Genomic DNA, 17,420 nt, shown 5'->3' on the forward strand with positions numbered 1-17,420 from the left:
TGGGTTACCCTGGACACTTTATTTGGGGGTTGGGTTAGGGCGGCTCATGGACTGAGCAGAGACACAATGTACCGTACAATGTATAAATTCCCTATAGCAGGTTGAGAGGGGGTGCAATCCATACACAACGTCACTTACGTGAAACAATACGAAGATGTGCAAAGCAGGAGAGGAGATGCACAAAGCAGCCAGCAGTTAAAGCAGATAGAAACATATATAACCAGCTAACTAGCAGTTAAAGCAGATAGAAACATATATAACCAGCTAACCAGCAGTTAAAGCAGATAGAAACATATATAAACCAGCTAACCAGCAGTTAAAGCAGATAGAAACATATATAACCAGCTAACCAGCAGTTAAAGCAGATAGAAACATATATAAACCAGCTAACCAGCAGTTAAAGCAGATAGAAACATATATAAACCAGCTAACCAGCAGTTAAAGCAGACAGAAACATATATAAACCACTTATAAACATATATAACCCAGTTCATCAGCAGTAAACCACACCTTATCAGATATGTCATCTCTTAATCATCTCCAGTTCCATTATTCGCCAACTTTGCTTCAGTTCAGTTCAGCTAGCTGTAGCTAGTAACATCAAACGTTTTTTAACAATATAACAGGTTCCATACCTCTGTATTTGGGTTAGTTTTCCTCCTCCTCTTTTCTCCTCTTCTAAACTGTGCAGTTCAGGGCTTGGAAGGCCTTTCCATGGTGATAAACTCTCCAGTTTTAACCTGGATGCTAGTTCAACACTGACTGTCATTTAGCTCTGCTCTGTCTCTGTCACTCACGCGCACACACACGGTACGCCAAAAAAAACAAAAAAACCCCAAAAAAAAACAACCCCGACCCATGCATCACTACAGTAAACCCCAGACAGGACTGTGCTGCTGTGTCCCAGCTTTAGTCTGTATGTTCCAGGTAGAGTGGGGACCAGAAGACAACTGGAAACCACAGTGACCAGACATGACAGACTGTAGTGTCGTATGGTGTCACCAGCTCAAACTGCTGGAGCGAAATAAATCAATTTGATCAATCCGACATTGACAAAGATGAAAATGAAGGGAATTGTATCCATAATTTTTATACGTTTTAGTTAGTTTTGTAAGCTCACGATACAGTTTCAGTTAGTTATCGTTTTTTTCTTTTAATTAGAGTTTTTATTAATTTCAGTTAACGAAAATGTTTTTTCAATTTTAGTTTTCGTCATTTCATTCGTTTTCGTTAACGATAATGACCTTGGTGTGTCCTCCCTGAGCCCTAACACAGGCTGTGCACCTTCTGCACATACTCGGGATTCACCTCCTGATCCTATCTTGGGGGATGTTGTCCCACTCTTCCTGAAGGGCCTGGATGAGCATCTGGCGGTTGCCAGGTGCTGGACACCTAGCATACACGGATCTACCAAGAATATCCAACAGATGTTCAATGGGATTGAGATCTTTGACTTGCTGTGGATTAATAATGTTGCTTGTTGCTAAATGTGAACTTTGTTGAACTACCCTTTGTCATATTTTACATTATCCTCTGGATACTCATCCACTGTTTTGTTGTTTGTTGTATTTTGTTTGCTAATTAAATGTTTTTTTAAGAACAAGAAAGAATTTTTTTTCATATTTAATAAAATGGTGTGAAATGGCATCACATAGAATATGTGATAAGTTTCTTTTGATGTTCAGTTTCTGTAGAAGTGGAAATAAAGATGTAATGTGTAGAAGTTTTTGAGTGTTAATATCCTGCAAAAATCTAAATCTTACCAGGTGTATTTTTCTCATTTCTAGTCCAAATATCTCATCACACTTAAAATAAGACAAAATCACCTAAAGAGTAACTTTTCAGTGAGATATAAGAACTTGGTTTTAGAAAATAGATCTGGAAAATCTTAGCAAGATAATTTTCACTTGTTCCATTGGCAGATTTTTTTGCTTAATTCAAGATTTTTTTGCTCAATTCACCAAAAAAATCTGCCAATGGAAAAAGTGAAAATTATCTTGGTAAGATTTCTTGAAATAAGATTTTCTAGATCTATTGTCTAAAAATAAGTTCTTTTATCTCCCTTACAAGTTCCTCTGTAGGTGATTCTGTCTTATTTTAAGTGTGATGAGATATTTTGACTAGTAAATGAGAATAATACACTTTGTAAGATTTGGATTTTTGCAGTGTAAGTCCAAGACAAATTCTTAAAAACAGTTGTTAAATTATGTATAAAAGCATGACAGTGAATGTTAATAACTAGAAATACCTTCATTTTACATCTGGTTTTACACCTACTTTTACAGTGAAACATTGAATATTTAGTTTCTTTTCATTCTAGGACATATTTATGATGATATTTAGGTTTTCCACAGTTAAGAAATAACCATGTAGAGGAAGTGTTAACCCAAGCCAAACCATTTAACATTACATGATAATAAAGTTTATATTGTAGTATTTCTAGCTGTATCATTTAATATTGAGCAGGTTGATGGGAATATTTGTGGAGGTTTGTGGTTATTTCAAATAAGATTCACTCAAGATGTTTGAGGCGAACACGGATATTACGATAATCGATCCAGCAGTTTCTGAAACAAAACCAGAAATGTCAAAGTGTTGGCACTGATGAAAGAGTCGGGGGATTTTCCATAAGTTTTATGACTCTTGTACACCAAAAGGGCCAGATTTAGGAATTGGATGAGAAGAAGACTTGGATGTGTTTTCTTTTTATTCAATTTTATATGGGTTTAGCAGAATTTAATTACTTCAGCACATTTTAACCCATTAAGACCCAGTGGTACTTTTATGGCAGCTTCTTAATAATTTTTTTCTCTCTTTTTAATGTTTCTCATGTGATTTATCACCATTTATTATAATAAAAACCTCTGTGTTTTGCATTTTTCAGTGTAAATCACTTCCTTTACCCTATATTTAATTTACTGATCATGTAGATGTTCATTAAAGCTCAGAGTAAACTTAAAGGTATTATGCAAAAACAGAGAAAACTGAAGAAAAAGTGACTGTTTCAGCAAGTGAGGACTATTACCATGTGTTAGAATTTTGCGGCTAAAACTCAAGAGTTTATGGAAATAAAACAGAAGCAAATCTGTGTGAGTGCTTCAGCAGGACTCAGACTCAGGTGGGCACCCAGCTGTTAGAGTGTGCTAGTCTGGGAGCTCATTCCATGACGTGACGATGATATTGAATTATTTACTCACTTACGATCGGTTTTTGGCCCCAAAACTATAGTTGTTGAAGAATAGGACCAGGACCAAGAGAGACAAGTGAATGTTTTGGGCAGATAGCGGGGTGGACTCTCATGTACCTGGAATCGCAGCACTTCCCTCCTCCTCGTTCATTCTCCACAGATGGGATACAGAAAAAGAGGAAAACATCTGTATGCAGTTCAGCAGCAAGTGGGAACGGAGAGAATAAGCAAAAGGAGAAGAAAAGAAGAGAACGTCTAAACAAGGCAGAGGGTAGGACATACAAGACTGAAGAAAAGAATGAAGCTGATCAGGAAGCATCTACAGGATTATGGAATTACTGCCAAGAAAAAGAATCAGGTTAACATGTTTGTATTCACTGTCAAAAGTACACCCAAGAGTGAAAGAGATTAAAAAGGAGGATTACATTATTATTATTATTATTATTATTATTATTATTATTATTATTATTATTATTATTATTACATTTTGTGTACATAGATATATATATATATTTTTTTTTTAATTAACTCTTCTCCTCACTCCATCATAGTAGGGGGCGCTAATGCACCTTAACGCTAGGTGCCACCCGCTATAAAAACTAAAGAAGAAGAACCAGTTCCGGTCCACTGCTCCACAATCAGTAACTTATCAAGTTTGAAGTGTGTTTGGAAGCTTCAGTGTCTGAGGTAACATCACTGCACACAACCGTTGTGTCACTACTGTATGTATTGTTGTGTCAGTTGTGCTTTTGAGCAGTGGGGTTGACCACTGAAAGGACTGACTTTATTCCTTTGAAAACTTCCATTTTGGGTAGTGATGGTGAGATGAAGCCTCATGAGGCATCAAACCACTTGAGCCAATTGGTTCGAGAAAGGGTTCATTTCTTGAGGCGTCATGTGCACATGAAACCACCTACTGTCCATGTGTAGAATCACAGGCAGCTGGATCTGAACCACAGAATGTGTGATGCATTGAATTTTGGGGTCTGTTATGGCTCTGTGGAATGACTATGAAGAACAAAAAATGTATGACCAAATAATTTCTCTACATAAATTATCACATATGTGTACAATGAAATATTATTGAATGTATTTTGTGTGTGTAAATTTCCCCCAAATGTTAGTAAATGTGGGAGGTTGTGGAATGTTTTTTTTTTTTTGCCACTTTAGGAAAATGTCATGGACTTAAACAGGCAGAAGACAGTGAAAGTACTTGTGGAACTAGGAAGAGGACACTGAACATGTTTGTGTAACTTGGACAATGATGTACAGGACAGGGGAGATTTGATTCATTTTTATTCAGAAATAACAGTTTCTCAACAGTTTTTGGTTTGAAGTGATTTCTTTCTTTCTTTTTTTTCTTTTTCTTTTTTTTTTTTTGACACAACCTCTCTGGCCTTTGAAAACAGCCTTTCACATGGTACAGAAGATGCACAAATACACAAGAACAAGATTATATAAATTGGGGTGCAGTAATTTTTTTTTCTCTCCCAGTACTCCAGATAAACAAACCTTATGTGTCTGAAATAATGTTAGATTTATTTTACCTTATTAGGAGTTATCAAATCCAAATGTTCCCACACAGGGGAATCCTCCTCTTCTTCACTGGCTCCATCCTCTTACTCATCCTTCTCTTCTCACTCTCCTAAATCTTCAAATGATCTCTCTCTCTAAACTCTTCAAACTATCTCCAAACAATCCAAACTCTGTTCAAACTCTGCACTGACCCTAACTCTCAATCATAAACCCACATGTTGAACAGAGCCTGAGAGGTTTATTCTGCTGTTCAACCTGAATCACATAGAACCACCTCTGAACCACTGTGTGAAGCAGTCACGTGGTACAGCCGGGCAGCGAGGCTTCAGACGTCATCATTTGCGGCTCCTCCCCTAAATGAAGCGAGCCTCGATACATGCTTCGCGGAAACGCCCCCTCCATTACTCGACATACGCTTCAAGGCCTCGGCACATCTGTAACATCACTACACTCCTCCATTCCCCTGTCCTTCTCATTCTGTGGAAGTGTTCTTTTCTACAGTTGTAACTTGCATTTACCCAGACTGTTTCTATGTTTATTACTCAGACATTTGATGTGCAGTCTATGGCTAGAATTTATCTATGAACAATAATTATGACAAATGTATCCTAGAATAATGCAAACACACCCACAGATCACAGCGGAGCACTTCATTAGCCTGACAAACTGGAGTTACAATGTTCAACTGGACAATTCACACTCAACTTTGCCTTCTCTGTTACTTTCTCTCCTGCACTTCCTCTAAAAATATTTGTATATTTTCAATAAATCACTAAAAACTATTTCCTTTGTTTCATCTCAGTTTAGACACACAAGGTCACAAGGCAGGGGGATTTTCCAGTTTCCAGGATAACTTAACCATTTCCAGGATATTTGACCTTTTTTCTTATTTTCCAGGTTTTCCAGGACACATGGGAACTCTGCTAAACCATCCATGCAGCTAATCTTAGTACTTAACAACAAAAGTTAAACTTAACGTTATAACACAGAGCCAACTTTACAAACATTAGTAGAAGACAGACACATTTGTCGGCCAGTTAACGTTAGTTGGGCTCTGACCTACTGAATCAAACTAATACTGTGTCATTAACTGTGGTAAAATCACACACAGTCCTAACTTACTCATTATTCAGCTCATGTTGTCAAACACAAACATACCAGACACGACTGCCGTGCATTCTTCAGTTTTACATTGGAATGATGAAGTGTCTCCTTGTAGATGTTCTAATGGACCTGCAGGTTTGTTCAGCTTTACCACACTCGCTTTTTTCACTCCTGACTGGCGTCTTTTGTCCATGGTGATTTTTTTCTCACCAGAGATAACCTTCACTTTAGTGGAAGAAACTGAATCAATTATAGTTGACATCTTGAATCACAGGATCCAGATGTGAAGAGTAAAGCCGACCAATTATTTGGGCCGATTATAGCGTATCACAGATTAAAGGTAGGGTAGGAGATCCTGGAAAAACGGTTCGAGCAAGATACATTTAGAAAATACACAGTTCAAAAGTCCAAACCCCTTTCTTCAGACTTCCCCCAGAAGCCACGCCTCCAGAGTGAAGGATTGTACTCACAGAGGGGGGAGGGACAAATGACAGTTGAGTTTGATAGACATATCACCATTCAATCATTTCAATGGGCCGGTTAAAATGATTGGATGGTGTTTTTTTCAGTCCTGTCCATTCCACAGGTGACTAAAAATTTTATTATTTTTTTTAGAACATTTAATTAATTGGTTACATTCGAGGTGTTGCAGGTGAGCTAAGTGAAGAAGGGGAGGTACAGGGACTAGGAAGGTGGGTATAAATATGCCCGCCTGCAGGAAGGAACAGGTGTGTGTCTGGTGGTTCCGACCGGAGGAGTGAGGTGAGCGCACAGCTCAGTTCATGCTGGTGCAGGGGAACAAATGAACAGCGCTAGGCTGAGGCCCTGTTTTTAAATGTTTATATTGTTCGGAGGTGTGTGACATGAACTGTTTTTATGTTTCAGACTTGTTTCCCTGCTGGGGTGGCAAATACTGGTAGTGGGTAAGGGAACCATTAGGACAAACTGGGTATTTTAAATTTTGTAATGTAATCTGCAAACGGTTGTGTGTTTTAATGGATTTAATAAAATGTTTAAGATTTGTATTTGTGCTTTTTACAGAGGCATCAGGGGCCTGCTAGCTGTTTTTTTTTTTTGCTGTTGTTTTTGTGTTATTAGTTGGTTTGGGCTTTTTTCTTTGTCTAGTCCGCCTGGCAAGTGAGCCAGTAACGGGCACAAAAGATCTGAGAATTGCCCTCAGGGCGGACTAGTTTTCTTTCCTTTTTTTCTTTTGTTTGTTTTGTTTGTTTGTTTTATCCTCTGCTGCCACCCCCCGCTTAAAAACAGTGCTTAGGTTGAATTTCAGTTAGGCTGTCAGGGCAGGCATATGGTGATGTGGTTAAGTTTGCAGTGATATGAACATGTGTGAGAACTTTAAACATGTTTAATCACAGAATGTGTTAACCCTTTTGTAGTGTACACAGTAGCGATGTGTGTTATTGAACCCCTGCTTTGTTATGGACATGTGGGATATGAACTGAAGAGGTTAAAGTGGGCCTATGAACTGTCAAGCAGAGCTTTGTAATGAAAGTGTTGAACTTTAACTCCTCCACTGTCATTATTGATGCTAATTACCTGTAGTGGGAGTAACAGGGGTGTGAAGGGGATTTTAAGGAATATTGTACAAAATGCTCCAGGAAAACATCTCCTACCAAACCTTTAATCATTGGTCAATATGTAACTGATGTATGAACTTTTTTGCTGTGCAGAGATTCTATGGCTCTGCTCCTGTGTGTGTGTGTGTGTGTGTGTGTGTGTGTGTGCACTCTGCAAATAACCAAACAATGTGTTTTATATCTAATAAGAGATATAAACTGGTACATTTATTTAACTTACAATATCATTGTAATAGAATATTTGGTTGCTGTGGAAAATGAGGTTACATGAGTTGATCTTAGAATCATACCTGAATCTGGCTCTTTTTTTATTTTTAGAAAAACAAACAAACAAACAATTGTATGTTCATGATGAGGCTGGCTGTCTGCACACACACACACACACACACACACACACACACACACACACACACACACACACACACACACACACACACAAACAATAGGAGTTAATGGACATCTAGTCAGATAAATTCAGTCTCACCTTGTCTTTAATCTGAACACATGCACAGACACAACAGCAGCTTCTCTCAGTCCAGTTCAAACAGAGGACAGAGGTGGACTGAACTACATGGAACATTTCTTAGCTAGAAAAAACTTCAGCTAACTCCTGCCTAACAACATAAACAGTCATCTATGTTTCAATGCAGCAAAAATAGGGACTAGTGATAATAATAATGTGTTAAGTGGTTGAAATAAATAAATGTGTCACATGTCCTGGTTTAAACCAAGTACTTCTACCACTACCATTTCCAAACTCTGGAAGGCAGCGCCTGCACACACTGCTCTATACCTGTGAAGGACTCAGAGTCTGAGTTGAGGAAAGGGGGGAGGGATGGGGAGGATCAAACCATTTTTGAGACAAGGTGGGGCTGGGGCTGTATTTTTGTTGTTAAAATATTCCGTTTCAGCCATGTGCAGCGTATGGTTTTGACATTTTTCTAGCATGTTAAGAATAGACATAAAGTAAAGAAGGAAAAAAGAAACATTTCAGCAATCTGAAAATATTTTAGGGGTGCTGGGAATCAATTTAGGGGTGGTTCTATACCTCCAAAAATGGGCTAAAAACACCCATATTTTCTAGTAAAACAGGGTAGACAATCTAAACTGAACCCCAATAACATGTTAGGAGGTCCAGATGTTGATGAAGATACAACATGGACAGAAGCAGAAACATGTGAAACTGTCAGTGCAGGGAAGTGATGTTTGATTGAGTTGATTTGGCAGATGTTCAATCTCTGCACATAGACCATTATTCTGATCCTTGTTTTGATTCTGTTTTCAGGGTCCATTTGTGACAGGTGTAGTAGACCACTGTCAGGGTCCAGTGAGCCCCCTTGTGTCCATTTTATGTACTGCACTCCATGTTGAACCTCATCAGAAATTGCTGCTGTTGTGGTTCTTTTGTTGTTCAGTGCAGTTTATTAATGACATTGGTGTTAATTTGTGTTTATTTTCCATCCAACCACAGCTAACCTACAGAAGTGTGTGGTGTGTGTGTGTGTGTGTGTGTGTGTGTGTGTGTGTGGTTGAGGACCATCATTAACCCTTTCATGCATGACGTCCACAGTTGTAGAAACATAGTTTAAGCTCACTTTCCAAAGGGTTATAAATGCAGTATTCTCCAAACCACATGGGAGCAGTCTCTATAGACCTGAAGCAACACAATGAAAAAAAGGATCATCTCAGTTTTAAAATTTTAACTGCTCGATGATCGCATAAAGTTAAGATGGCTGCTGGTGATGACCATGTGCTAAATGCTCCAGGATTATCTGTCAAAATTTCTACTAAAGAAGGCTGAGCCAGGTGAAAAACATATTAGTGTGTAGAGGAAAGTGTGTTGAACAAATATCTGCTTTTAAAAATGAATTCTGATGAAAAATACAACTTGTACACCTTGAAAATCAACTGTCCACACATGTGGATGCCATGCATCAAAGGACTAATATAAATATACAAATAAAAGTTTAAAATCCTCATTGAATGTAATAATATACTAAATTTCTCATTTATATGGTTTAGGCATCTTTATATGTCTGATAAATGTTCATATTTTTGGGTATAAAGCAATAATCTTTCAACAATTCAAATAAAACTAGCATAATCACAGCTAAATGTTATTTTGACTCCTTTGATGCATGATGCATCCAGTATTCAGACCACCATGAGGAGTTTCCCTCTAAACATGTCAAATCAGTTTTTTCTCTCTTATATGTGTTTGTACATCCTATAAAAACATTAAACTCTCATAATGTTGCAGTTTTTTGTCTGAGGCTATTTATTGATTTTTAACATTTTTACCCCTTTGTTGCATGGCGTCCACATATGGACACTTAACCTCCTGAGACCCAGGAAATGTCAGCAAAGTACAAGCTTTTTTTTTGTTAGTTTTTTATTACATAAGTGCCAATATTGGAAACATCATGATGCAACAGTTTTTTTAGATGCAGTTTTTTAAATTTTTATGAGGCGGCTTTGTGGTGGACAGTTTTCTTTTTCTATATATTTTTTTTTTTGTAGAAAGTTGTGAAACTTGTCCACAAATGTGGACAGAAAACCCATAGATGGGTCTTAGGAGGTTAAATATCTTCCTAATAAAACCATATTTTTTAAACAAAAAAATTCAAAATGCATTTCAACTTTAGCCTAATTTCGAGTAATAAAATCAATTAAAAAAAAAAAAAAATCTCGATACTTTTTAAAATAATTCCTGCATGAAAGGGTTGAGTGGCCTAAACTCCTGGAGCGCTGCCGTCTTTGTGACAGAACACTGAGGCCACACTTGGAAACACCAGCATCCATCCATCTACACATACATCACACTGACCAAGGCAGCTCATTATGATGGGATGGAAATCTATTTGTAGACTTTTATCTGGACTCTGAGACAAATGTGTGGTTTTTGTCGGTGGATGAAAATAATCCTAAATGTGTTGTTTGACGTGTCCACATGAGTTAGTTTGTCCTGTGTGTGGTTGTGAACTCCTGTTTGCTGAATCATCCAGAACTTTGCCGACTGCTCTGAGCTGATGGAACATGTGAGTGTCCAACTGGTGCTGAGTAGAGTTGTGTTGGTGTTTAGTGTTGATCAGGGACTGGAACCCCAGGCATATATGATGGTGTTGTGGAGCTGATGGAACATGTAGACTCGTCCTCTGATGCTCTTCAGATGGGACTGTCCTTCAGCGAGGGGTTGAAGGTCCATCCTGTCCAAGTCTGGCAGATCCACTGTGTGTCCACCAGTCCAAGCAGGTCAGTGTCAGGGTTTCTCACACCACACTTGGTCCGTCTTCCACCATAATATCTTCAAATGCATCAGCTGTGGAGAACCACCGTCTCCATGGTGACGACACAATCGCAGCCACAAGTGTCAAAACCAAGAGTAGAACTGATCCAATGAAGTGACAAAACAGCATTAAAGAGTCCGGCCTCCTTGGTTCCAATAATGGGAACTGTGTCATGGATTTGATTTGTTTTGATTCTGGACAGTAAATCCACCCTGGAACTAACTGTTGTCTGGACATAGAACTGAATTAGTAAAGTTTTTATCCATGTTGTTGAGAAAATGACCTTTTGCTGTCGCCGTCTCTGGATCAGATGATTGTGATTCCTGTGTTCAAGTATATAAGCAAGTAGTTTTTAGAAATAAGTTATTTTAAACATTTAAATTACAACTAATGATGAAATAGTTCATTTAGATTTTAACTTCCACAATAAGTTACTTTAAATTCATGTTACAAAATACTAACCACAATCAAATACATAATAATAAACCACAGTATGCAGTCTACAAATAAAGTCACCTTGTTCTGCCCTCACTATGTGTGAAGCCACCCTTGCAGAGCGAGGCAGACAGTTAACAACAGAAGGTGAAGAAGAATCAGGAAGAGACCAGGTGAAGTTTTATTTTGGTTGCTTATTTTCTTTCTTTCCCTTCTTTTAATAAAATACAAACATACATGCATTACGATGTGTGCTGTGTAAGCACTTCTTAACTTTTACCCATCCTTTTTAAATGCATGAATTAACAACCATACATCAATTAAACAGCTAAATATTCCAGCAATTACAAACCAATGAAATAAGCATGTACAGCATATAAACCATATGAAATTACCTTAAATATGCAATAAGGGGCACAAGAAATGCAGTAATCTTGTACAGAATGTACACTGTAAAACACGTTTTTCTGAACTGCATTAACATTACATGTAATCTAACTGGCATGAATCAAAAATACTCCAGTGCTAATAATATGCACAAGTTTCTCCCGGAGTGCACAAATAATTTGCTAGTAAAGGAAACACAGCAATTGTAACCAAATAGCATCTGCATTAGCTCCGACCTGAGTACATACAAGTTAGCACTGATACAAAACAGACTGCCACCTGACTCAAATATTAGCAGTGAACAGAACGCTTCAACCACAAAATGAAAGCTTATTTATTCTCTGTAAAAGACACTAGCAATCATGCTTCTAAGTTAATGACAAAATAATCATAAAACTAACTTACAGACATATATCTGCCCAGATTTATCGACCAGAATGAAAGCTGCACATAACTTCAATTGCGTGGCCAAACAAAATGATAACAGTACATACAGGGCGCCCACAGATGGTGCCATTCAACAACTTTAAGAGAAGAACACACCTATGAACACAAAAGTTAATAGAAAGCCATTCAATTCAGCTAACAATGACATTACAGTTATAAAAGTCCGTTCACATCAAACCCTGAGCGCTTACCGCCTGTCTCTCCAGAGTCTCAGTGAGTCATTCACACTGATCATTCTTCTCTGATGGTTTCCACGCTGTAACGAACTCCTCTTGCTGCTGTTGCCATGGCGTCCTCTAAGCTCCCAGTACCCAACAACATTAGTGTCTGCCATTTTATTTTATTTTACTTTATTTTTTTTTTCCTACCATTTTAAAAGGGTCCAGGAACATGCACCTAATTTATAAATTGGTCCCCCTGGTTTCTCCCACAGAAGTCGGGATAACAGGCAGTACAATGAGAGAGAGAGAGAGAGAGAGAGAACAGACATATGTTCAGGGGAGAAGCCAGGAGAGTTTGGGTTCCAGGGGAGCCAGCAGGTGTCCTCTGACCCGGAGAGAGAGCAACCATAGTCTGAGCAGGACCAGGTCCGCCTGCTCCAAGGATTCAAATTCTCCTTTCAAGAGTCCTGGGTCCACACCAGTCCACTTCCAGATTCCTCACTTTAAATCATGTTAAGTCTTTTACTCCTTTCCTTTGTGTTGTCACTTCTCCTGTCAATCAAACCTCCGTCCATTCTCTCCTTTGTTTGAGTTTCCCTCCACCACACAGCTCTCAGGTGGGTCTGATTTCTACCCTTCCCTTTCCCTGCCTTACCAGTGATGTCACCTCCTGCTTCCTGCTACAGAGTGGTGCATTAGAACACACTTCTGTACTCTGAAGACAACAAAACACAGCTTTCAGTCTGGTGTTTGTCTTCACATCTGGATCCTGTGAAGCCTGACCTGGAGGTTTTGAAGTCTGATGTTCTTGTCAGAAGAAGTCGGTGCTGCTGGTTCAGACACACTGGTTTTCTTCTTCTCATCTGATGCTGAGGTACTGTTTGGTCCAGATATTGATGATTCACATCTGCGCTGATGATGGGAGAGAGCAGAGGATGACCACAATCTGTTTGGACATTGATAACACTCCAGCTGTTTTAATGTGTTATGACACTGATTGTCTAGAGTGTTATTCTTGTACAGCTGTTCAGTTTTTCTCTTTTGTGGAAATGTTTGACATGTTCATGTTTGGTACATTGTGAACCTGTGTTAAGAGATCTGTCACTAAATCTACACTGATTTGGATCCAATATGGGTCTGTTGGTGACACCTGTAAGAGGAATAGGACCAGAATATCTTTGTACACTTATCACAGGAGTACATCAAATTCTTGTGGTGAACACGGCAGTGAGAATGTAAAGCAGAGGACGATCTGAAAGTCTTCTCACATTGGTCACAGTCATATGGTCTTTCTCCAGTGTGAATGCGTTGGTGGATTTTTAAGTCACTTGCTATGGTGAAAATCTTCCCACACTGGGTACAGTTATATGGTCTTTCTCCCCTGTGGATGCGTTGGTGGATTTTTAAGGGACTTGCTGTGGTGAAAGTCTTCCCACACTGGCCACAGACATATGGTCTCTCTCCCCTGTGGATGCGTTGGTGGGTTTTTAAATGACGTGCAACGGTAAACGTCTTCCCACACTGGTCACAGTCATATGGTTTTTCTCCAGTGTGAATACGTAAGTGTTCCTTCAGCACTCTCATTGTGACAAAAGTCTTCCCACACTGGTCACACTCATATGGTCTTTCTCCAGTGTGGATGCGTTGGTGGGTTTTTAAGTGACCTGCTGTGGTGAAAGTCTTCCCACACTGGTCACACTTACATGGTCTTTCTCCAGTGTGGATGCGCTGGTGCGTTTTTAAATTACTTGCGATGGTAAAAGTCTTCTCACACTGGTCACACTTATATGGTCTTTCTCCAGTGTGGATGCGTCGGTGGATTTTTAACTGACCTGCTGTGGTGAAAGTCTTTCCACACTGGTCACAGTCATATGGTCTTTCTCCAGTGTGGATGCGTTGGTGATGTTTAAAGACACTTAATGTGATAAAAGTCTTCTCACACTGGTCACACCTATATGGTCTTTCTCCAGTGTGGATGCGTTGGTGGATTTTTAAGTGGCCTGCTGTGGTGAAAGTCTTCTTACACTGGTCACAGAAATATGATCGTTCTCCAGTGTGGATGCGTTGGTGGATTTTTAAATGACCTGCTGTGGTAAAAGTCTTCCCACACTGGTCACAGTCATATGGCCTTTCTCCAGTGTGGATGCGTTGGTGTTCTTTTAAGACATTAGCTGAGATAAAACTCTTCCCACACTGGTCACAGCAATATGGTTTTTCTCCAGTGTGGATACGTTGGTGTTTCTTCAGCCCACTCATTCTGGTGAAAGTCTTCCCACACTGGTCACAGGTGGGTCTTCCCTCCATGTTTGCTGGAATCAGGTGATCTTGGTCTTCCTCCAGATATGATTTTAGGTTTCAGTTCAAATCCACCTTTGGCTTCTTTCTACATGAAAACACACAGAAACAGAAGAGGTGGTCACTGAAATGCAATGGAACAGAACAGAACAAACACATCTGTCTGGAAACAGATTAAGCAGATCAACAAAATCAACTAGTTAGGCAATCGATGAAACAAGATTTTCAAGACAACCAATATTTGATGGTTTCTCCTTAAGAGATGTGTATTAGACCAAAAAAAAAAAAACCCAAACAAATAATAACAGAAATATTGAAAGATGTTAAAAATGTCAGGTTCTCTCCAGTGTAGGTACATTCTTTAAATAGTTAGAAAATCACAAAACACTGAAAATAACTGTTTACTTTGTTCACTGGAACTACATTAGGTGAATTAAATGCATTATTAGGGTCCAAGTGCTGAGAATTGGAAGCAAAGGTCCTATTGTACCTGTAATGTTCTCTATTATTAGGGACCGAGCCGAAAGGTAAGGCCCTCTCACACAGTGAGAGGCCTTGCCTGCAAGCAAGGCCCTATTGTTATTCGTTCGTTTTTATATTATTATACCGTCGCAACTTTCAACTGGATTTTGACTCCCTAAACATGCCCAAAAACTCACCAAACTTGGCACACATGTCAGGTCTGGTGAAAAATTTGATAAAATGTAAAAATTGACCCCATAGGTGCTCTCTAGTGCCACCTATGTGAAAAAAAACCTTAACAGCCCTAGTGGCCAGTGGGAATGTCATACAGACATGAAACAAATGCCAAAATGTTTGTTGGATGATGCACGACAAATCATACACTGACAACTATGACCTATCCTAAACAAGAAGTTCACAATATGCCTTTCAAAATAAAATTTCTAAAACTAACTCGCCTGACACGTTTGTCATATTGATTTCTAAATGGCACCAAAAGAGAGAGTGAACCCTCTTTAAAAAAGTGATCTAGTACTTTTTCCATAACTGTCTTAGTATTTTTTTTAGAAGCCCACAAAGTTGCGATGTTTGGAACTCATTTTTCACTTTGGAGTTTTTCCCCACATGTGACATATGTATCCGTTCATGGGACTCACCACAACTCTCACATGCAAAAATTTTTGAGATACGATGTACGGTTATTGATTTATAACAATTTGTTTATTTTCATACTTTTTCCACTTTAGACTGCCATTTGACCCCCTTAACATGCTCCAAAACTCACCAAATTTGCCATGTATGTCATGGCTAGTGAACACTTTGATTCAATATCAAAATTAACCCCTTGGGTGCCAAAATGCACCCTGTAGTGCCACCTATGTACTAAAAAACACACAAAATCGGCCCTAGCGGCCAGTAGGAATGTCACAGAAACATGAAACAAATGCCAAAATGTTGGTCTGATTGAGTCGACAAATCATACACTGACACTCATGAGCTAACTCCAACAGGAAGTTGGCAATCTGCCTTTCAAAGTTACTCTACGTTTCTACAATTACTGCTTATACATTTCAGGCTTTTGACAAAAAAGTTATACCTCATTAAATTCCCACAAGTCTGCAGAATCCAAAAGTGAAAGAATTTTTCAGATACGACCTATGGTTATGGAATAATCGTGATTTTTTGAAGACTATGTTTAGTTTCACTTTTCACAATGACAAAATCCCTATATAAAGCTTAGTAGTGCAGCCTTGCAAATGCCAGAGAATGGTCCAGTGGTTAGAGCTGTGGTCTATTGTACAGGATGCCCTGGGTTCAAATCCTGGACAAGACAGGTCCCTCCCCCCACACATACATTTTAAAACAAGTTTTGCAGCATTATATTGTGGATATTGGACATTTTGCATACATTACAAAGTATATGGAGTACATTTTTTCAAAATAAAACCCTTATTAAAAATAATACATAATGTTTGTTACATAACTTCTTTTCATTTTTATGACCAAACACTCAACTGTTCCTACAATGTTTCTTCAATAAAAAGTACTCTATCTCACAGACACACATGCTCACACAATAGGGTTTTTCCAAAATAATAGCCTTAAATGTGATAAATCATCACTTTTATGCTCAATTATTCATACAATTTCAATTCATTTTTCAAACTGATTCTTTCTCTGACATACAAAACAAATGCACATACACACAGTAGGGTTTCCAAAATAAAAGTCTCATTTTAAAGGTGATGGTGTTTCAGCAGAAGGTCGCTGGTATTCTGTAGAGATGTAAGGAGGACGGACACTAAACGGTGGGAACTGGTATCGGGACGGAGAGGTGTGAGTGGAGCTGAGGTGTCGACGGTCACAGGAGGCGGATCGCACGGGAGGCCAAGCGCCCGGTCCGAGGTCCCGCCCAATGCTGCTTGCAGCTTTAATAATTCTTATTCTTATTAGTATTATTATTATTATTTTAAAGCTTTGCAGGAAGTTTGAGGGCCTGAATATGCGTATAAACTAAATATTCTTATTGTAAATTTGAAAATTGATGCAGATTCATTAATGTACAAATGACTTCTTTTCTACTAGCACTTGTAGTAGTAGTGTATCCACTGTTAATACTTGTATTTGCAGTAGTAGCACATAAACTTTTAATACTTGTATTTGTAGTAGTAGTAGCAGTACATCCACTGTTAATACTTGTATTTGTAGTAGTAGTATATCCACTGTTTACACCAGTATTTGTAGTAGTAGTATATCCACTGGTAATATTTGTATTTGTAGGCGTATATCCACTGTTAATACTTGTATTTTTAATAGTAGTATATCCACTGTAAATACTAGTATTTGTAGTAGAAGTATATCCACTGTTAATACTAGTATTTCTCGAAGTAGTAAATCCACTGTTAATAATAGTATTTGTAGTAGGAGTATATCCACTGTTAATACTTGTATTTGTAGTAGTTGTACATCCACTGTCAATACTTGTATTTGTAGTAGTAGTACATCCACTATTAATACTTGTATT

The 17,420-nt window shown here is 38.5% G+C and overlaps 3 protein-coding genes and 1 pseudogene across 3 annotated transcripts in view; 3 read left to right on the forward strand and 1 right to left on the reverse strand.

Moving 5' to 3' along the window:
- Positions 1-17,420, forward strand: part of LOC115436284 (zinc finger protein 345-like) — a 589,760-nt gene that overhangs the window by 223,344 nt on the left and 348,996 nt on the right. The window lies entirely within an intron of this gene.
- Positions 1-17,420, forward strand: part of LOC115435837 (zinc finger protein 420-like) — a 363,895-nt pseudogene that overhangs the window by 28,261 nt on the left and 318,214 nt on the right.
- LOC115436321 (zinc finger protein 239-like) overlaps positions 1-17,420 on the forward strand; it is a 97,879-nt gene that overhangs the window by 24,967 nt on the left and 55,492 nt on the right. The gene's annotated exons all lie outside the window — the stretch shown is intronic.
- LOC115436330 (zinc finger protein 658B-like) overlaps positions 1-17,420 on the reverse strand; it is a 28,120-nt gene that overhangs the window by 5,070 nt on the left and 5,630 nt on the right. Inside the window, exons 3-4 of the mRNA XM_030159175.1 lie at positions 14,224-14,522; positions 13,392-14,139 (exon numbers count right to left, since the gene is read on the reverse strand). Coding sequence (XP_030015035.1) covers positions 13,392-14,139; positions 14,224-14,443 — 968 coding nt within the window. The 5' untranslated portion in view covers positions 14,444-14,522. The remainder of the gene's footprint in view (positions 1-13,391; positions 14,140-14,223; positions 14,523-17,420) is intronic.

The sequence above is a fragment of the Sphaeramia orbicularis genome, chromosome 16, assembly GCF_902148855.1.
Source record: "Sphaeramia orbicularis chromosome 16, fSphaOr1.1, whole genome shotgun sequence".
Classification (NCBI taxonomy): Eukaryota; Metazoa; Chordata; class Actinopteri; order Kurtiformes; family Apogonidae; genus Sphaeramia; species Sphaeramia orbicularis.